Raw genomic sequence first — 18442 nt, forward strand, 5'->3', positions numbered from 1 at the left:
AAAGTGCCAGAGATGGAGAAGGGAGAGCCATCTTGTTCTTTTATCGCGGTGGAAAGTCCACTCAAGAGGACCAGAAATACGTCGGCTGCTGCCCAGGCTGAACATTTATATTCACACCCCAATCAAGATGCTTTTGTGGAGCTGCCGGCATGAGCGGCATACCGCCCTCTTAGCATGCAGGAAGACGCTCTCTCTCTGTGTGTGTGTGTGTGTGTGTGTGTGTGTTTGGGGGTGGATGTGATGGATGACCGTGCAGTGCCTGGACGTTCTCGGTTTAATTGTGATGTCAGCGCATGTCTGTGGCAAGCCTCGCGGTGACAGACAGGAGTGTGCAGATGTGCGTCGATACATGCGTGTGTGTGTGTGTGTGTGTGTGTGTGTACATGCAGAGATGGGCAATATTTCTATTACTTGTATTTGAAATACGTATTTCAATTACTTTTGAGTATTTTGTAATTTGTATTTGATAGGGCCGATACAAATCAAACGTAATTTGTAACTAAAATGCTAATGACGCTAGCATGCTGTCTAGGCTAGTGCATGGCCAGTGTTTAGCAAGTTAACTTATCAGTGGAGTAGCTAGCTATAGAAGAGGGAGATTGGGAGCTTGTATGTTCATGATAACCTTATCAAGAGACGTCTGGCCATCTAATCTTGCACTGTAAAGGTTATGCTGTATCTTCTCAATGTGGATGTCATAATGCCATATCAATTACTGGCAGATAATATAGTTCACAGTTAGCCAGGCTATGACAGTAGATGTCCATTTGTTAAAAAAAACTAAAAACATGAAATATCCAATTTATTTTATTTAAAAGGCATATTATGAAAGTATTCTTAATTTCATTATTTCATACATTCTACAGTTGGCCAACATGTCTGAGCAAGATGATGTTCAAGGAGGACCATCAACAAGCACAGATGTGCTGAGTTACACTGACATCCTGTGACTGTTCTTCCTGTGTTCACCAGAGCTTTGTGTACATTGTACATAATTATATTATATTATTATTATTATTATTATAATAGAGCCCAAACCGGAAAATCCAGAAAAAAGTATTTCCTGTATTTGAAATACAAAATACATGGATTGTATTTTGTTACATTTTCTGGCACCAGTATTTTATTTGGATACATTTATTGGAGGGGTATTTTGTATCAAAATACATTTTGATGTATCTTTGCATGCATGTCTCTAGTGCACGGAGGGAGAGCACAGAGGAACTCTTGACGTGATGTTTCTTTTTTCTTTTAAGGCCCTCAAGCGGACTCTCAGGAGACGAGTTTGAGGAGTTTGTTGGGGCGATACCGGCTGATCGGGGAGCGGATCGTGTGTCAGACTTGCTCAGTGGGAAGTGGCAAACTGCCTCCTTGGTGTGTGTTTTTGTGTCTTCTAGCTCCTGGAAACACACGATACTCACCCCGTACTCTCGAGTGAGTACATCGTTATCTTACATTGCCAAAGCTCTGCAGGAAACCGTCAGAAACACCTCCAACATCCCAGAACATCTGAATAGTACAGGCTGTAATGTTTTGCTTTTTTAGCTTGACAGAAAAGCCAAAGCCTCCACACTCAACACTTTCAACTATCACTGATATCACTGATACTTATCCTGGGTGCATAATTTGGTTTATGACTCATACATGGAGACCACCTGCAGCTCCTCCTGGCGGTCAGAGGGTGGTGCTGTTGGACCTGAACTTCCGAACCGTCCCTCCGTTCCCTTAAGAGCAAATAGATAATGCATATTGCATTACATGGGGGGGTCATTATTTACTCTGAGGCTTATTGGGTGGGACACATTGTGTAATTTCAGAAAATATCCCATTTTGCCCAATCTGCTCGTGGAGGTGAGGCTGTGACAACTTACATCTGATGTGTTTGTTCGATTTCTTTGCAAAACCTTTGCAACATTTGCAACAAATGCCAGATCCTCTCAAACGCCAAATACAACGGTAAGCTACCATTTTCTATCATGTGCATCTCCTCCCTTCTTGCTATTCTGCTCAGGTTTTGGGAATCCAGGAGTCCTGTTGTTTGTAAGAGAGCGAGTCGGTCTGTCTCTGGAGCCAGAGTTTCCAGTCAACACAGTGTGGAGTTCTTCAGGGGGAATATGTAATAAGGAACAGAGCTGCAGCTCCTCTCGCTTTCTGGGGACGAAGTTGTTGTCGACGCACAGATAAACAAGCCGGGAAATAGAGCTGACCAACATGTGCTCATCCTGTGCCAATTTAAGATTACGGACATGAAAAAAAAAACAGCAGATGATGCCAGATGTGGAGGGGAGAAGTGTGTCTGATTCCCACCAGACAGCGAAATGAATCTCGGCGTCTTCATGAGTTCATTTGAAACGCAACCCGCCGTCGCTTCAAACAGGGGCTGCGATTTTCTCCGAGAACATTCGCCGACCTGCAGATTTACTGTTGCACAGTCTCTCAGACAGCTGTAGCCCACGGAAGGTCATTTAAATACACAAGAACTGCGGTGACTTTACAGTCACAGAAGTGTCAACGTCTTGATGCTCCAAAGGGGCCAATGGACTCGAATGTGATTTGAACACAAAAGGCCAAACGTAAGAGGCTGAGATGCGGCCCGGAAACCAGGTTAGAGCGTGCCGGCCAAAATCTATCCGACCGTGAATAGTTTGCCTCAATCCATTTACCGCCACGACCCACCCGCTGTGACAGAATGAGGTGTTTGAAAATCCCTCGCGAAGGACCGTGTCCTCTACACGGATTTGTTTTGGTGTGTAGCGACAAAGAGTGGCTTGCACACAGTTGGTTTAGCTCAAGGTGGTTTCATTTCCCGAGTCAGCGACTCGCGCTCGTGGATCTTCGCCGCGGCGCCATGTGCGATCCGTCACTGGCGCGGCTTTGGCACTCGCGGCAACGACTCGGGTGACGAACCGAGCTCCCCGGGGGAAAAGAAAAAGGAAACAGACACAGGAGACGTCGGCTCCTTGCGTCCTCGCGGCCAGCCTGATCCCGCTAATGAATTCGGCCTCACAGTGTCTGGGCCCGGAGTGGCAGCATGGCACTGGTCGCTGAGTGGGCTCAGGGGGATATAGCGAGGGAAGCCATCTGTTGTGCCACCGGGCTCTCCGTTTCCTTTTGCTCCCACTCAACAGGAGAGAAAAAAAAACAAATCAACAATGAAGGACCCCGTGAGCGTGGGTAAGACCTCCTCTGCTTTTGTTGAGCTTCAGAACAACCAGAAAGGAGTTTGCACGTCTGAAAACTGTTTAGCACAGATTTCGGCTGGCAATTCCACTCAACTCCTTTCTGCGCGGGATCAATATGAGCTGCGGACATCGAGTGATTTTCAATAATTGCAGAGACCGCTGGCGATTGTAATTTTGACTCTGTCTGTCATGTCTGTTGTTTGTAAAGCCTCCAGAACAAATGACCTGATTGTGCATTCCTGTGCAGTGTTAGAGTTCCTCCCTAAAATATGAATCCCGCTTGAGTCAGCTTCATTTTGTTTGGAGGTAATTCCTTTTGCCTCATCTAAACAAGCAATTTTCATCTTCTTCCTGTCAGGACGAATACGACTCATCGAGCATTTCTTACACGAACTTTTTGAATGTACTGTTAATGGAAAGCTCAACTTTTCTCTTTTGAATCAGAAACCAAAACACAAGGAAATCATGAAGGTTTTTGTCATTTTTAACAAAGTTCTTCAAACAAAAAGCCTCACTGAATACTTAAGTGGAGAGCTCCAGATTTCAGCTTTCCTGCACAGGTCAGCCGGTAGAGATTGACTAAAACAAAGCAGAACTGTCTGTTGCCGCTGCTCTGCAGGCCTCAAAAGGAAATTCTGGAAAAACAAATAGATGTGGATCCGGTGAAACTGACTTCCGACTGTCAGAGTCCATCCTTAAAAGCTAAACTCACAAAGCCTCTGTATTGACTGGGTGACGAAACCTTATTCAGCCGTTTTTCTTGTCTCGGATAAGTCCGTGTCTCCAGGCAGGTTACTGTAAGAACCTCACTTTCAAATGAAATGTCAGCGTTGCCGAGCGAGTCAACAGCAACAAACGCTGTTCAAAATGAGGCTAACGACTGAATGACTTGCAGAAGTTAAAGAAGCAAGAGCGACATAAAGTACCTGCAAGAAAGAGTTATTGTTGTGGGAAAGGTCTCCAACACCCGCAAGCAATAACATATCAATCAATTTGTAATTATGACGCAATGCAAATCCTCGGAAAAAATCAATTCCACCATCCTTTATCGCTAATTACCGCCACATTTGTGTTCCGAGTCATGGAGCAGGCAGCAGCCTTTGAACTGCTTGTAAGTGTTGCACAGGCTGGGCCGCGGAATGCGCCGAAACTTGGCTGCATTTCAGACGAGCGTGGAGGAGGATGAAGGCTCGCTTGCTTTTTGCCTCTTTCAACCGGAGAGCAAAGGGCCCGGGTGCACTCTCAGCCCACATCTGTAGAAGGGAAGCGAGGCCCAGGCGAGACGCCCACGCGCCGACCGGAGATGGCAGAGGAGGCACCAGACGCGCTGTACTCCAAAGCGTTTGTGGGGGCTATTTGTTTCACAATCAGAGGTTTCTTTTTTTCAGAGAGGTGGAAATTATGTTTCCTTCCCATGATGATTATCTCTGCATTACCTTCAACATTATACCTTTTAATGCATCAAGAGTCCAATCATAAAAGCTGGAAACTGGTCTTGAAAAATCAAATTCCATCTCTGAGCTCAGGCATAACGATGAAACCTAAACATAAGTGTTTCTGTTTGACTTCACAACTTTAACCACGTGTTGACTGGCACCGTGTGGAGCTTCAAAGCGCGGTAGAAAGAGACACCAAGGAGCCTGACAAAGCGTCAGCGTGATGAAAATGTCCAACCGTGCACGCACAACACAGCCGAACGGTTGCCAGTCGAGTTGCATTTTGGGTAATGTGGGTGCCAGGATTTGACAAGGAAGACGACTAAACGGACTGCTCTTTTAATTCAGCAAGGTTTTACAGAATTCAACAAAGCTAACGTGATTAAAAGCCTTTCCTTCATCACTACCAGTTTACCCTTGAGCAAGGCAGTTATCACCCATAGGCTGGTTTGGCTCGTGTTCTTCAGGAACAAAAGAACCATTGTGATTGACTGACCATGAGCTAGCCTGGTTCTACTGCGCCTCTTCCTCTCTTCCTCTCATCTCCTCGGAGTGTTTATTGGCATTAATTACGCCATTAATCAAGTTAATGGAATATCCCTGAACGGACCAACTGCACCGCTCCCTCAGAACAGTCTCACGTTATGAGGTGTTGTGTTGTGGGTTCATTTGCCTGATTTGCAGCAAATCGATTCCTTCCGTCACTCCAGCCGTGCTCGATCAACAACACACGCATTAGAATAAAAAAGAAATGCATTGTAAAAAGAACCCCGTGTTGTGCTTGTGGTTGTCTCACCAGCGTTCTCCCCTCTGGCCATTTCCGTCTCTCTGGAGTATTCCATCCTCTCCTCCGCCAGCCCACCAGAGCTCATCCTGACCTGCCTCCCGAACAAGCTGCGGTGTAATTGCTTGTCAGAGCTGTCTGCATGCCTGTTTTTCTTCCCGCGCCCGCCACGCACCACAGCTGACAAGAAACACATATTTACACAAAAATGAAATTACAGGCAATTTGAGAGCAAGGAGCTTCGGGGGCAACGGCCGCTATCGAGCCGTCCGAGTCGATGAACTCCTCTCAACCCCTTGGATCTAGATCAAGCTGAAACAAAAAGAAAAGAGGAGGAGGAGGAGAAGCTGCACCCGTTAAGACGTTTGATACTGACGCACTTTAAGCGACTTTGATGCAAACTGGAACTAATGCATCACGGCGGTGTGTTTTTGCCGTTATAATGACCTACTTTAACTAATGACAGATGAAGGAGCCGCCTCTGGAGCATTTATTGTAAATACTACAAATCAGCACGAGCTCTCTCATTGACACCCTTTCACTTTTCCCATTGATTTCACATTATGTTTGTTGAATGGATTCATAACCCAATTAAACAGATTTTAAGGACGCTTACTCAGACTACACGAAGCGTAACAGCACAGTGTTCCAGGTCTGTTTGGTGCTTTTCGTCCGTGGAGACGCTCAGACTCCTGTCGATCAGAAACACTTCAGCCCCCACACAAGTGTTTCCACTGATGTGGACTGACTACACCTGTTGTCAGGACTGCTTGGGGGCGTGTAGCAATTATGGTTGATCCGCTTGCGTTGCACCTGTTAGGATCTAATATGATCCACCGTCAGACATCCGTGTGGGTGTTCAGGGACTATTCGAATATTTGAAGGTATTTTGATGAACATTGTGAAATATGTGTAGTATTTGGAGTCAAATAAAAAATGGAATGAAATGACATGGTATGAATATATATATATATATATATGCAGGTGTAAAGCTTTTTTCCCACTTTACTGCATAATGCTGTACTTATTTTTTCTATTTCTATTGCTCAGTTTATTTCCATTCTCATATTTGGTTTCCTACTTATGAATTCCTATCGCCCTTCGTTGCTGCAAGCACTTCATCTTCCCTACAGACAGTAAAAGCTCATTATTTTCTTTTGTCCACAAAGGCTCATCACCTTGTCACAATGAACACACTGTATCTGAACACAACAGCTGGAAACATCTGTAAAAAAAAAACCCAGCAGCAACCGGGCGCCTCGGCTCAGAGGGAAGAATCGCACTCTGTATGGCAGCCGCGTTTGCGGGTGTTTACTCCCGAGTCGAATTGTGTTTGACATTTGTTCCAGACAGATCTGTTCGGGCCGGGTGGTATTTCGGGATGAGAAGTCAAGAGAGGCGAGATGAGCGGCAAAGATGTGAGAAGGGTCGTGATTGGGGAAGCCTATGATTGATATTCCCATTAGCCACCTGACAAGGTGAGGACAAGGCTCCGATAATGAATTGTGACACATTAATGAGCTCGTCTAGCACAGACTATACCTGAGCAGCTCTCTTACCATTTAACCTTTCATACCAATGAGGGAAATTGCAGGCAAATAAGGGTTTTGTGTCACTTGCGAAGACAGAACAGGACTTGTTTGGAGCCGAGGTGGCTGCAAGTTCATGGGGAACTAATTTGATGGCAGTTAAACTCCAGAGTTGTACTTCTTGAAAACTTCTTTCTTGTTTCTGTCTTTTTCCTACGGGACGAATACGACTCTTCGAATTCAGCAGAGATTTTCAAGGCAATTTTACACGTCAAAATGTCTACTCCGACACCTGCTTCACCTTGGTTCAGTTCTCGTGCAAAGGATGTGTTTACAAGTTGTCACGTGACTTAATTAGTGTATCCTTCAACGGATATCCTCCCTCGAGAGAAAAAAGGACAGAACGTATGACTGGTTTGCAATACGAACACGACCCGCTGTCTTCAACTGAACGCAAAGCGGCTCAGCACCAGATTCAGTCGGTCGAGACCCCGATCGGTCAGTTACTGTTCAACCGATTCACTGAAATCCTGTGAAGGATCAAATTAGTTTGTCAGGAAAGTGTCGAAGAATTCGAAACACAACGGTGAAGCTAGCCCACACATACAGTGATACACAGTTTTTCCAGGATAAAGTCAAAAGATTCCTGTGAGGAATCCGAAGGGTGCCGGTACCTTGATGGGAAAACCATACCCCGCATCCGGACGGACGTGCCGAAAAACTATTTTTCTCTATTTTACAGTGGGTAGTGGATACACCTCCCTGTGCTGAGGTGTGTGCAATGTTTGTGCGAGTGTATTGAAATCGCCCCCCCCCCGCCGGTGCCTCATTGGGACGCTGGCCGCCTAAGTCTGATCCCGGGGGAGCTCATTAGAATCAGCGGAGAGGAGAGGGCCCCAGACAGGGTCAGGACAAAGTGCACTGCTGAGCTGCATAGTGATGCCCTCCGCTCTGTCTTCATGTCTGTTCGGTTTGGCTGCATGTCATGTTGATGTGAGCGAACGGGCAGATGAGAAACTGGCCCGCTCAACCATGTTGAACACCCCCACATGCACAGGTAAACACACAGACACGTGCATGAACTCGAACCGTGTGTGTGTGTGTGTATGTTGTTCTCTGAACACGTCTTAAATAGAGACGTGCGATCAGGCACACGCACACTAAGCAGACTTGTCGTGCTGTCATGCTACAGTCAGCAGCTTCCTGTGTGTGACAACAAGAGAGGCGTGTGGGCGAGGACAGACACTCATTAAATGCTTATGAATCTCAAGTGGAGTCCTGCAGATGTGTGCGTTTGCGTTTTTAATTAATTCATGCTTGTGTGTGTCAGTGTGTGTGTGTGTGTGCAACAGATGTGTGATCTGTGAAGCAGTGGCTTGCAGCAAAGTAAAGGGAACTTTTGGTTCAACTAGTAACAACATCTCCAGGGGTCCATGTCAACCCCATTTCTATTGGTATTCAGATCCTTAACTTGAATAGAAGTTGCACGACCACACTTTGCAAGATTTTTTACAAGTTGTATCGTTAGGATAAGGGTGTGTGTTCTTTTTCCTGATTAATGCCGCATTATGAATAGACGAAACAGCAGGACGGGAGGCTTGATTGGATGCAACCGGAACCTGTTTGTTGTTTCAAAAGCCCTCTCTCTCTGTTTATGCCTCTCTCCTCTGCTCTTTCCATCAGTGTGTAATTAGGCTGCTGGCTGGAAGAATGATCAGCTGTCATCCCCAATGGTGGCCTTCCACTGCCTGAATGTCAACACTGTCTGAGACCTCCTGTCTGAGTGAGCAGCACACTCAATTAGAGACACTCAGTCACCGCAGGAGCCGGGCAGGACAAACACACGGACACATTTACAAAGCCTCGAGCGCGCACGCACACACACACACACACACACACACAGCGGGCCACTTTTATGCTCGAAGTGGAGATCCACGTACAGGAAAAAGAAGATCAAACCCACGCACTCGTCACAGGGCCGTCGTAGCCCTTTACATTCATTAAAACGTGGCTTTTCAGGACTTAGAAGTAACTATTGCTTACACTGCTTTTGCTACCCTGAACATGCTCAGGGACACACTTTTGCCCGTTTGGCAAGCCGAGAGCACCAACGTGGTCACTGTAATGAAGGAATGAGTCGTGCTTGTGGGTTAAATATGAAGCTCGGGCCAGCAGGAGGTCAAAATATGCATACTAGCATCTCTAAAGCGCACTATAATCATGTTAAAGTGAAGTATGGGGATTTTCTTCGCCTTTTGACAAAGCCGGGCTTACCGCAATAACTGTTGTTAAGATTAATTAACTTGTCTTCATTTCTTTTCATGGCAATCTCGCATACAAGAAAAAGGTGAAACATTGGCGGCGTTCCACATCAAGTAAAGGGAAGGAGCGCTTTCTGCCGGTAGTTGCTTAATTTCTTACACTGTTCAGCATCTCTTTTTTTTTGGACAAATTATAGAGCTGCTATACGGACCATCTGGACGTCTCCGGGCCTTTTTACATTTAGCTGATGCTGTTATCCACAGCGATGTAGTGAGCAGGTCAGGGGGTTCAGTGCATTCGCTAAAAAAACAAAAAAACCCTGGTTGTGAATCTGTGCACTTACACGTCGAAAGATAAGAGATTTCTCTGCTGAGATCATCTTCATGCATGCTCTCACGAGTGCACGTTTGAGTCTATACTGTATGTGTGATAACTGTTGCGAGCGTGTTTAGCTTCGTGAGAGTGAAAGGGTGGAGATTGAGTTGAGAGTGATGGAAAGACTTTGCGGGCCCGGTGGAAATTACAGCTCTCCATCTCTGGCCTCAGGCTAGAGATGTGTCTGTGTGTTGTTGTGTGGGTGCAAGTGTGTGTGTGTTGCTCAGGGTCACTGGAGGAATAAAGAGAGAAAAGTCAGATACCGCTCACTGAAAATCCTCACTAGGCTGTACAAAAAGAACACTTTCACCAAGCCATCAACTTGCACCTGATCCTGACACACTTAACACGCTTATTTGTTGCTAGAAGCAAAAATAGATGCATTCAAGACCTGATTGGGCAGAGTAATCAACTGCTGAGGAAATATGGATCGTAAAGTGAGTATAAGAACACAACAAATAGCTATTCATTCGAAACAGTTTGTAAAAGGTGTGCCCACACACACGTATCTGACCATTGCAGCCCTGCAATAGGTTGCAGAGTGTATTGCAACCATAATGCACACAGCAACGAGAGCAACAGAGCACATATTTGTGCATTCATGTCACGTTCGCCTCATGGATCTTTGTGAGTAAACAGCTTGTCGCGTGACTAAGACGACTGCCAAACACTTCCTCGCGTAATCTTGCACAGAATGAAGCGTGGACATACTGAATTACGTTTAGATGTGGTGCAAATCTTTTGAAAAACATTTTATAAACTCATCCGGCAACAGCTTTAGTTATCGGAGTTGTTTAGTCGAGCTACAGCATCCGCTCTCTGTCTCCCCTGCTCCTCTCGTCTCCCTCTCACAGGTGGTTTCGTGCATCGCTCTGCCCTCGACAGGCTGCCTCAGGCTGTTGTGCCCAACCATTCGGCCTGTTCTCTCTCTTCCCCCTCACTCTCCTGCCTCCTCAGCCGCCTTCTCAGCCCTGATTACTATGCTGTGTGGAAAAGTTGCCTCACAGGAAGTTCTCGTCTCCTCCTCCTCCTCCTCGGTAATCCTCAGATACAGACTAGACTCCGTGTGTTCATTGGCTGGCTGCAGGTAGGTCCCTTTGGGTCTGCGTCCCCCCCCCCCCCCCCCCCAGACTTTTTGTCCCAGCCTCGGGTTTGGAGATAATGTGCCTCACAAGTTTTGACTCAGGCCAGTGCTGGGAAAGAAAATGTGGACTCTACTTACAAATGGGCTTTCCATTCAACATGTTTAGAAAGTTATTGAAATAACCAGTTGCAGATAGTCAATGCAAATCGTTTCAGGAGATCCACATCACTTAGAGTGTAGATCTTACGACTGCAAAGGTGCTGTGAGTCTGGTGTTAAATGAAGGAGGAAGAGATTAAAAACCCAAACCACGATGACGTGTCAATATATTGGAAATTAGGCATAATGGCTAAATTGTAAGATCTCAGTAAACATCTACACGTAATTATTATCGGGGAGATATAGCCTCATGGGAGGAGATAAGTGTGATTTATGCGTCGTATCTTTAACTACATTACGGAAGCAACATAATGGACACAACTTAATTGCACATTACGGCACCATGGGGGGCATTTTCCATGTTATTAGAATGCAAATATACCGCCTGAAGTGATGTGATATGTTGGAGTAATGATGTCAAATTCGCGATGACACGATGAAGAGAAGTGCAATAAAGCAGCAGATTAAAAAAAAAACGGTTTCCAACAGACAAGACGCTGTCAGCCTCGCTGTCGCAGCTTCAATACGGCAAAGTCCGGTCATTTAGAAAAAAATAAGTGACTAACTGAATACATTCATGGCTAACTCACCCTTTGATGGATGTTTAAATGTTGTGTTTGGAAAAAAGCTGTAAGTGTAATTGCTACAGGCCTCCGGGACGAGGCTGAAACTCATCTTCTGCCGGCGACGGCGGGCGTCTCACGGGAAGATCAGCTATAAAGGAGACTTGTGACACAATGACAAATGGTTATACAGCAGCCGCCAAATTAACAGTGACCCCCCCCCCCCCTTGCTGTCTGGTGAGGACGATAATGTGCAAAGTCCTGTCGGGGAAGTGCGCTTAATGTTGGAGATAATCTGTCTATTATGAGAGTTCTACGTCGGGAAGGGAGTGACCGAGTATCAATTAAATTGCCTTTTACGGAGAAAATAGGAGTCATAATGTTTCTGACAGGATTCAAGCAGGCATGATGATATAGATGTGTAGCTACAGGGATTGTGACTTTGGCGGGAAATAGTTTAAATGGCGCTTCTCTGCAGCGGAAGCCCCCTCTCTACATCACAAAGGTGGAACTCCTTACTAATTGAGCCTCGGAGGAAACCAAAGAGGGAAAGAAAGGAGGGTTTCTGTTCATAAACAATGTTTACTTAAAGCACTTAAAGATGGAGGAGCGCTGCATAGCAAACGATGTTGCCTATGCCAGTTTACAGAACCGACACTTTGGGTAAACAGCGGATTGAGCGCGGCGCGGGGCAGGAGAAAAACGAGAGCAAAGTGTGATACCCACACATTCGCCTCTTCGAAAGGATGACCGGAGGAGCGTTTGATGCAGCATGGTCTTCATCTGCAAGTCCGTTTGAGCATGAAAGCGTGTACACGGCGCAACTTCTGCAATGTTGATCTTTTATAGGCAGTCGGGTCAAAACAAGCGCGCTGGAACTTGAGAGCTCCTCGCCTTAATTAAAGACAGCATCTGTTAAATTGTATTATTAAAGCGCTTCGAGCGAGCAGTCGACGGGGGCCTTTCGTTTCCCGCTCTATTTACGAGCAGCGGGGTGCCATGTCGAGTAAGGGAGTGTAGGTTTAGGGCTCCAATGCTCCCCTGCTGCGGTGTCTTTGAGCAAGACACAGAACCGGGGTTTCAGTCCCTGATGGAGCGGAACTACCCAGATTCACTACTTCGAAGCCTAACAGGGAAAAAAAACATAAAAGGTATTTTTCTAAACATCAGGTATAATCCTTCTCCAAAACTTACTTTGAGGATCATTTTCTCTGCAAGATTTGTGTTTACTCAAGTGTGCGAAAGAACATCCACAACTTTCCCTTTTTTGCAAACTTTCTGCTCGACTAGCAAACCCAAACGTGAGATGTTTTTTTTTAGCTGCAAGACACGCAAGCAAAGCACCACGAAAAACCAACAGATACTGAATCAATCTTTATTTATATTAAATTAAAAATATACTTTTGACAGATTCATGTAACAAACACGAGGAACGGTATTTCTATGATATAAAGCTTTGGGTATGGTTTCAAATAGCTCGGAGAGACGGTCAGCGGTGAGATTCTGGGATTACAGGGGGACACGCTAACGTCGGCGAGGAGGAGTTCCTGCCTTCTCTCTACGATGTCTCCTCTGAAAGCATGCAAAACCATTCAGAAAGGAAGTGACAACAGGGCGTACTGAGACGGCCGTGTCCAGCAGAGAGGAGGAGGTCGGACGTGGCTCTGTGACGTTTCCAGTAGAAAGTCATTTGTTGGCTTGTTCTCATTACTGGAGACTAAATGAAATGGTAGGCATTGGGGACGCGAAAACAAAGAGATCCCCCCCCCTCACCAACCAACCCATCATCACCACCTTTACAGTGAAACAATACGTGAGGACAGCCACAAAGCTCTGGACGGCTTTACAAGAGTTTCACACGAGAGAGGGGTCAACAAGCACTTTTAAAATCAAAGTCCCATTGGTCAAAAATTACACTTACATAAAGCAAATATGTACGGCTCTTTTTGTACAACTCGTCATAAGCGGGAGAAAAAACGGCGCGAAGACCATATGAATTCAAAAGCATCGACCTCCTTATTTACAAATTCACCACGTCGGCCATTTCAGTGCTTTATAAAAATACTATTCACATTTTGTTGTTGAAGTATGTTGGAGAAGTTCTGGAGGGAAAACCCCCAAAAGATTCTCTACATTTAATCTGATCTGAATCATTTAACAACGAAAGCGATGATTTGTGCAATTAACGGCTAAACATGTGCAGCGAGCATGGCAACCATGTTAAATAATGTGCAGGGAACAACAACGAAACAGTGGGAAAATAAATCATACAGATTGAAGTCTTTTTTTTTTTTTTTCCCTTGAAGAAAAACATCCTCGATAATATGGAAAACAACTCAACAATAAAAGACTATATAGGGTACTGTACACAAAAATATCCCATGAAAGATGTCAGAAATAAGGTTTGTGCTACTGAATTCAGTAAAAAAAAGGAATCTCCCACAATGAAAATTGAATATAATACTGTCATCAATGTAGGGATACAAAGGTGGAGGGCGGTAAAACACTCACTTTGGGTACCATGCAAGGTGATATTGTACTATACATTAGACTCTAACGCAGCCTCTATTGTAAGGAGCTGACGATGAAACATCGGAGGATTCACTTCAGTACGACATGGCTACATGCCTCTGCACCGTGGCTCGGAGGAAACAGTAAAAAGTAGAAGTGAAAGACGTGATCAGTGTCTTAACGGTGTGTTCTTGGACTGCCACGAGAGTGTTTAGGGCCGAGACACATCGCGGCAGGTAACAAGGGTCCAATGCCAGATGTGTTTGAAATGAGATATTAGCCAGCATAGAGGAAAATTGATTGCTTCCAAGAAAAAGAAAACGAATTGAGGTTAGTAAAAATAAAAAAGGGCATTTGGATGAAAAAAAAACAAGATTTGCAATGAACTCTCGAGACGATTCAATTAAAAGCGGAGGGTTGCGAAGTGTCTTCGGTTCTCTGAAGTGCTCTCGAGAACATGCAAGGCCAGTCGTCTCGCCAGCGTTTCGGTCGAATCCAGTCTTGATTCAAACACATATTTTGAGTTTTGCGGGTACATTTAGGCCAACGAGAGGACCCGATCTCATGGCCGCCGTCGTGCCTTTCTTTTTTCCTTCCATCTGAAACACAGATTTGCCAGACGCTTCCGTCGCTCAGTACAAACAAGCTCAAATGCTCGATAAACGCTTTCTCTAGTTCATTGAATCAGAGCTCCAAAAAGGGACTACAAAATACTCCATCAAATAATCATGATGTCATCAAAGCAGCATTATGAATAGTGTTTATAGCAAAAACGAGGACATTCTTGAAGCTGGTCAGTAGCACCGACAAGGTGTTTTCCTCCCTCTGACTTTTGCTGGAGATTTTGCCCTCTGAAGTGGTAAATTACCAGATAAACAAGTTGAACATTTTCAGTAAAGAAGAGTGGATATCATCTCTTTGATCAAAGTGCTCCACGGGGAGGACAAACATATACAGCTTACTCCGACGAACACTTTCACACACAGACATTGAAATACACAAAATAAATATCCTAGATAAGAACGCCGCTTGGGGAGGGCTCTGCGACGGCAGAATGACGAAATAATTACATGAATAAAAGATTATGGATGGAAAGAAAAATGTTTTTAAAGGCTAAAAGGTTCAGAAACTAAAAGATTCTGTTCTGAACTAAGATGTGATTCTTGGAAGAGGACCTCTGAGGCAAACCCATCATTACGACATTTTATTCTTCATCTTTGAAGTTTGGCAAAGCGCGGTGGTGTTTTCCCACCCACAGGTCTCCTGTATGGCTCGGGCGGATGAGATAATGGCTGTAACAGCAGCGTTTTCGCAGCGTTGACTGGCAGTTTTGCCTGCAGAGGCATCAGCAGTGAGGGTTAAAGCGATTCTCTTGAGACTGACGGGGCAATCCGCGCTCTATTGGTGATCTCAAGAGTAAAACTCAGGTGGGAAAGAGACGCTAAGCCTCGACGGATCAGGAGCATAGACCAACAGTGGCCAGACTACTAAATCAGTGTCGGGGAAAAGTTACAGCTGCACTGGAAAATAAGAAACAAAGAATAATTCACGAGTACTGATTTGTTGTCCCGGTAATCACTGTATTATGTAAAGAGCAGGACTTTGCCTTGAAACGCATTTGCTGTGGCAAATTAGTTGTAAACATCATTTCAAAGAGACGAGGTTGGCGGGTTGGTAGTTCATGAGTTACGACTTCCGGGCAATAAGGTCCTTCAAGATATGTAACAATTTGGTGCCAACTGAAGCAGCCAAAGTGCAACCGACAGCACCATTACTACAAACACAGATGTGGTCTTGATCTTTGTTGGCGATCCTTTGTCTAAATGAAACAACGTAATGGTTTTAAATTGTGCAGGTCGCTTCGCCACCTTAGACCAAACCAAATAAATCCTTACTGCAGGGCGGTCAGGCTTGCAAAACAGGCTCCTGAGTTACAAGGTGCCACTAATGAATGGAGAAATGATGGAATAAACGACATGGGAATGCATCCATTTCCGTCAGCTGGAGACGATTAGGGTCCAGCAAAAGAGCTCAGGATTGATCACTTCACAAGAACTAGTTCCAAGCGAACAAAACAGTCACGTTTCTTATGATTGAACTGTGACAGAGACAATTCAAGACCTTCAAAGTGTTTTCTACTCGGCAGTAGTCATATGGTGGAAACCTTTGAGGTCGGATCGGTGTTGCCGACCATCTCTTCACCGACTGCTGCCCCATCTCTTATTCCACAGACATCCCTGGCTCGCTAAAATGTGAACGCACACACCCGCTCGTTCCATTCGCACCGACACAAAGTCTGCTTTTACTGTGCTCTGCTGGTGCCGTCTTGTTTATTCCTCGAGGTCTTCATTAGGCGGCTTGTATCAACTTTCCCTCCCCTCTCTGTAGAACCTTTTTGCTCTCTTGCCTCACACTCTTGTCTATATAATCACTATTTTAGTTCAGCTGCTTCATGGATGGTCTTATCGTACTAGTCAGCAGATACAGGAATCTATACTCTTGTGGCAAGACACTCTTTACGCATCTAAGTTAGCTTCATGGTCCGAATGGGAAAACCAGTGTATACAAATCCATTTTCTCAGCACTGCAACCAGTGTTTTTAAAAATGTTTACAGTGTTTTATTCCCTTAGGCTCGGTAAAAAGGCTGCTTTTGATCAGCTCTTCCAAGCAGACGGCAGTCCGCCAAAGAAACAACAGTTGCCTTGTGTGTTTCCAGGCAAGTCCATGGTCGAACTACAAATGTAGCACACTGTAGTTTTGGCCATCACAGTATCACAGTTACAGTAGAAAGATGAGATTCACATATTTGATGGAAAATGCTAGAACGTAGGGTTTAATACTATCGGCAAAAAGATTGAATATGATTGATCGGCTTCCAGTGCTCCGTCTGTTATGTTGCTGGAAGTCTTGACTGAACCATTTTAGTCCTTTTATCCTCGAGTACATATTTGCTGTTGTACTTCACTCCACAAAGTCATTCACAAAACAACATATCTTGACATGTAATAGACTGTATTCGCTCTGTCTGTTTGCTTATTTCAGAAACCCTTAGAAGCGTATTGTTCATCCTCAGACTTTTATACTGGAAAAATAACAAAACATCTTGATCCTCCCATGAATCTGACAACCGCAGTGGCTGGCAGTGAGTTCGGGTCCCCTTAAGCCAAATGCATCTTGTTGAAAGCCATTGTGGCGTCAACACGGTGCGTCCACTGCTGTGTGACAGTCATGTGTCCGCTGCTTGACAAAAACAAAACACACCGTAACCTTCACGTTCTCACTGACGTGGAGCGCAGTCTCTATCTACAGGACAGAAATGGACTGGATTGGATATAGTGAAGGTGCGTGAGTCTGCTTGGCTCAGTCCACCTCCGTGTCGCTACGGTCTAGAGCGGATGGCACGTTGTCTGGAAAGAGTTTGGGGCTCTGGTTGTGGCCGCTCCCCTCAGTGTGGAACAGTGGAACCGGAGAGGATGTCTGGATTGCGGGAGGCGGGGTGTCAGTTTGAGGAACGTTTGTCAAGTGGAACGATTTAGACCACAGTGTTCCGCTGCCGGTAGGGCGGGGGCGGCAAGACGGTACCAGACTTCAGTGAAAACTCAGACATGTATTCGGGATTTTCAGCTACCGCCGGCCGTACGTGTCCGTTCTGTTTATAGAAGAGCGTGGCGTTGGTGGAGCCGCCCTGGGCGCCCTCAGGGGCCGTCTGGTTTGACGATATTGGAGGCAAGCTGTGCTGCCAGTACTCTGGATTGTCAAAGGTCACCTTCAGCTTTTTCCCGCTGACTTTACCCGACGTCAGTCCGTGCTTCAGCAGGCTGGCGGGGTGCATGGTGGCGTGGATCTGGTAGGCTGGCAGGCTGCCGTGCCCGATGGTGGCCGAAGTGGAGAGGGCTCCTGACTGGCACACCTGGGCTTGGGCAGTAGCTCCTGTTTGGCTCTGGCTGGCGGAGCCACCGCCTGGATTGCCAGGTTGTCCTGCAAGTTTGATGGTGTGGTGGGCGTGGAGGACGTGGGTCGGCGGGCCATGGTGGCAAGGCATGCCAGATGGAGAGGGCTGGCCAGTGGGGAGGGGGTAGTGGGGCAGGCTGGTCTGGATGGTAAGCGGGAGGTGGGAGCCTAAAGAAGAGATGGACGAAGGGGGCTGGGTGGGTAGTGGCAGACCATTTCTCCTGAGGACTTCCAGGCCTAGATCGCCGGGGCTGTGGAAGGTGTTGAGGTACAGCGGCTCGTTGATGTACTCATCCTCTTCTTTGGACTGACTGTTGGGTGTGCTGTGGTAGCCCGGGTTATCCAAGGCGTGGACCTCGCCGTTCTTACGTCGGGAGACAAACGGGTTCTCCTCAATGGGACTCAGATATTCTGTAGCACGGGTCAGAAAAGGGAGGGATGGTGGGAAAGCGGAGAACAAGAGAAAAGGAGTTTATGAGAGAATAAGACAGAGAAACAAAAAACCCCACAGAAATCCAATCAAGAGAAGCGCAAACAAAAGAAATGGAAATTGAAAGAGAGAAGGAGAAAGTGATCACTCGCTAATGAGGCGAGAAGATGGAGATG

The 18442-nt window shown here is 45.9% G+C and overlaps 1 protein-coding gene across 1 annotated transcript in view; it reads right to left on the reverse strand.

Annotated features, from left to right (window-relative positions):
- Positions 1-12812: 12812 nt before the first annotated feature.
- Positions 12813-18442, reverse strand: part of LOC306797144 (receptor tyrosine-protein kinase erbB-4-like) — a 92861-nt gene continuing 87231 nt past the window's right edge. The window contains exon 26 of the mRNA XM_079296343.1: positions 12813-18247. Within this exon, the coding sequence (XP_079152469.1) occupies positions 17418-18247 (830 nt within the window). The 3' untranslated portion in view covers positions 12813-17417. The remainder of the gene's footprint in view (positions 18248-18442) is intronic.

Source organism: Melanostigma gelatinosum (assembly GCF_949748355.1).
Source record: "Melanostigma gelatinosum genome assembly, chromosome: 24".
NCBI classification, from domain to species: Eukaryota; Metazoa; Chordata; class Actinopteri; order Perciformes; family Zoarcidae; genus Melanostigma; species Melanostigma gelatinosum.